The 3454-nt window shown below is 38.2% G+C and overlaps 1 protein-coding gene across 1 annotated transcript; it reads left to right on the forward strand.

The window, feature by feature from the left end:
* Window positions 1-1276: 1276 nt before the first annotated feature.
* Window positions 1277-2237, forward strand: LOC124058524 (three-finger toxin MALT0070C-like). Its single transcript, XM_046387893.1, has 3 exons — window positions 1277-1422; window positions 1743-1841; window positions 1974-2237. The coding sequence occupies exons 1-3, from the start codon at window positions 1377-1379 to the stop codon at window positions 2120-2122; spliced, it is 294 nt and encodes a 97-aa protein (XP_046243849.1). The 5' UTR covers window positions 1277-1376; the 3' UTR covers window positions 2123-2237.
* Window positions 2238-3454: the final 1217 nt, after the last annotated feature.

Below are 3454 nucleotides of genomic sequence, written 5' to 3' on the forward strand. Positions count from 1 at the left end.
GATCAATAAAGTTCATTTTATCTTATCTTAATGTTATTTTTTCTTTTAAGATGAGGTATGGGTAAATACAGCTGAACTAAGAACCAGGAATGTCTATCTCACAACCAAGTACACAGATGTATGATAGCATACTATACCATACCATACAATGTACTTTATTGTCTCCTTAGGGAAATTAGTCTTGCATTCAATGACATCAACAATAAATGCCTTCACAGAAACAGTAACAGTTACAAAATACACACCCCATAGTTAAAACACCATAAAATGTTGCACAGTCTCTGCATCCTCAAGTAGCATTGTTTAAAAGAAGCAGGAGTTGAGTTAAGTTGAGTTTACAGTGGTGGACTCTGTATCATCTGCCAGAGGGCAAGAGCTCAAATTTTGATAAGATAATATGGGATGGGTTGGTCACTGTCCTCTGAACTTGCCTAAGAACACTTTGTTCATAGAGGGACTGGAGAGTTTGGTAGTCATGCCACCCATGACTGGGTGCACCAGACGAGCAAGACTAGAATTTTGTTCTACAGTGAGGCTGCCATGCCATGCTGACATGCCATATCAAACTGAGCTCTTCAGTACAGCCTGATAAAATAAAAACATGATACTTTTGTTGACACCATATAATCTAAGTCTACGGAAAAAAATACAGTCTGCGCTGTAAACAGGGACACAAATTTCCTACATGGTCATTTAAAGCTTAAGAGTGTGTGAGCTGACCTGCTTGAGCCGACTTGCAGACCTTGTGCCAAAACTGCAGGCAGTAGCTCTAAAGGAGCTCTAAACATCTCTCATGGCTCCATAGAAGACAATCTGAGCTGCTGCTAACTTCACCAACAAACAACAATGGTGAGTGCTTGTTTATGACATGTAACTTGTTCCCTTGCAGGCCTTGTTATCGGTAGGTTACTGCATTGGTAGGCCACAAAACAAAAACTGTTGGTAATGTGCTGTAATCTAAAACATTACATCACTTTTGTGGTATCGTGTGGACATGGATTGTAAAATAAATGTGAAATGTTGGCTGTGGCAATCAGTGAAATAATTTAAATATTTTGCAATACGTTTATAATGTGATTTATTTAATCCAAAACAGATTTTACCTGCTAGGATAGGCTGCTGAAGATGATTTTATGTCACTTTTAGCTTTTGCATTTATTCACACACCTGTACATAGTGTATATAGCTGCCCCACATACTGAGCCTATTTAGGTAACCTCAGAGAAAGTTTTGTGAAGACATTCAACCGTGGAGTTTTGCAACAAGACTGCAAAGTTGGACTATAAAAGGCAGGTAAAAGGCAGGCTCTGGATGAGTTCACCCTGTTTCTACATTTCTCCTTTCAAAAGGTTGGCTGAAAGTTCTCTCCGGTCACAATGCAGCTCTATGGAGTTCTGGTCTTGATGGTGACTCTGTCTACAGGTAGGCCTATTTATGATTCATGAGTCATAGTCACACATGTGACTACGTTTATTTATGTGGCTCTTTCATTCAATCACATGGACACAAACTTCATTAAACTGCTTGAAGTGTAACATTTAGTAAAACTAAGGGAGCAGGATGCAGTCTGAACAGATGATTACCTGAAGCTTTTGTGATGGCATCTTGCATTAACCACATCAAGGAACATTAAAATATCTTTTTAAATGAATGGTTTGTTGTGGAAAAAAAATAAATAAATAAAACACAGAGATTTAGAGTGTTTTAAACCATCTTTAACAATGTAACATATTTCTCTATAGCATATGGACTGAGATGCTATGCATGTGAAAACTCCCAAAATTGCCAGGCCGTTGACTGTCCTGCCAACGCAGATCGTTGCTCAACTGTCACGCTGAACGGTAAGTTATCAGGACCTCAACAAAGTATGACTAATATTAAGCATTTCAAAGAGAAGGAGCTGAGATAATTCTGCACTGAATGCCTGTTGGATTTTATTGTTAAACCTGAGGTTTTTCCATCATGTCTTGAAGGTATCACCGCCAAAGGTTGCTTCATCAGCACTGGATGCGTAAGCCCCATAAAATGCTGCGAAGGTGACCTGTGTAACGGTGCCATAACCACTGGTTCCAGTGTCCTCCTCCTGCTCTTATCCTCTGCCATCATCACCGTCTTTCTCTGAGGCTCTGGAGAACCCAAACTGTACAACTCAGGCACAATAACCAAATTTTCAATATGTAAGAAATGTGACTGGCTGCAGTTCCAGAACTGTTCAATAAAACCACAATGTGATGGACCATTGATTTAATTCTTTGCATTCAAAGCTTTGAAACATCAACAAACCTTTTCACCACTTCAGGCAAAAATAAAAGGCATAAAAGAACTGATGTGAGATATAAGATGGATCAACCTATCAGATTATTGATTTTTTAACGTACTTGGATCTACTAAAGCTATTGTTTGATCTTTTGTTAAAGACAGAGGCTACGCTTTGTTTTTAGAGGTGGATCAAAGAAATGTCATATATATGTCAGAATAATGTCTTCATAGGTGAATAAGGGTAGTGGTTTACAAGAGAGTCAGATCTCATATTATCCAAACTTACTTTAGTTTGTTTGCAGGAGCTTCAGTACAGATGCATTTGTTATGTTGTGGGTGTCAACAACATTTTGGTAACTTTTAGCATCTCCGTCAATATTCTCTGGATGTCAAACTTTTCACACAACAAAACTTGTATGTTTACAGAAGATGCACAACAACTTGCACAAACCTCTTGTTGTCTTTGACAGTCCACCTTCATAATACAGGAAGCATTAATCAACAGTACCGTAGTTATTGAGTCACAATGGAGGTGCACAGATTTCACAAAAACCTTTCAGCCAACAGTAAAATATTGGCCAATTCATGTAATCAGTGTTCCCACAAAATCCCTTGAACTGATGTTACCTGTTCAATCCTGGCAGTTTCAGATCTGTGCACTTTCTATAAAAAGACAGTATTGTGAAAATACTGCAGTATTTTCTCACGGTGGTTCTTCTAGTTTCTTTATATTTCAGTGACATTTATTTTTTCACAAATGTTGCTGCAAGATTGTTTCGTTTTTCAACAAGCAACCACACAAATCATTTTAAATATCAACGTATCCCATCACAACTCTATAGGTGCTGACTTAAACATTTCTGAAACAGCACTGAATTTTACAACTATTTTCAAGCAAGACATTTAGATTGTTTAACCGACAGTGTGCTTTACTCTCATGCCAGCAATCAGTGAGTAAGAGTAAGAGCATACAGACATTCAGTCAGAGGGCAGGTATCTCATTTTAGAATAAAGCTTATCAGGTATTTTACAATGTCAGTGCTTAAAACGAGAAGGTGCAAAGCTGAAAGTATATCACTGCAGATGCAGAGGAGAGTGTTTCAACATGATACTGCTTCTCACTACTGAGGTCAGCATAGCTTAATTCAGCTGATAAGGCAAATAAAGTCACAAGGCAGACATGGCAGACAAGGCA

This window comes from Scatophagus argus, chromosome 4, assembly GCF_020382885.2.
Source record: "Scatophagus argus isolate fScaArg1 chromosome 4, fScaArg1.pri, whole genome shotgun sequence".
NCBI classification, from domain to species: Eukaryota; Metazoa; Chordata; class Actinopteri; family Scatophagidae; genus Scatophagus; species Scatophagus argus.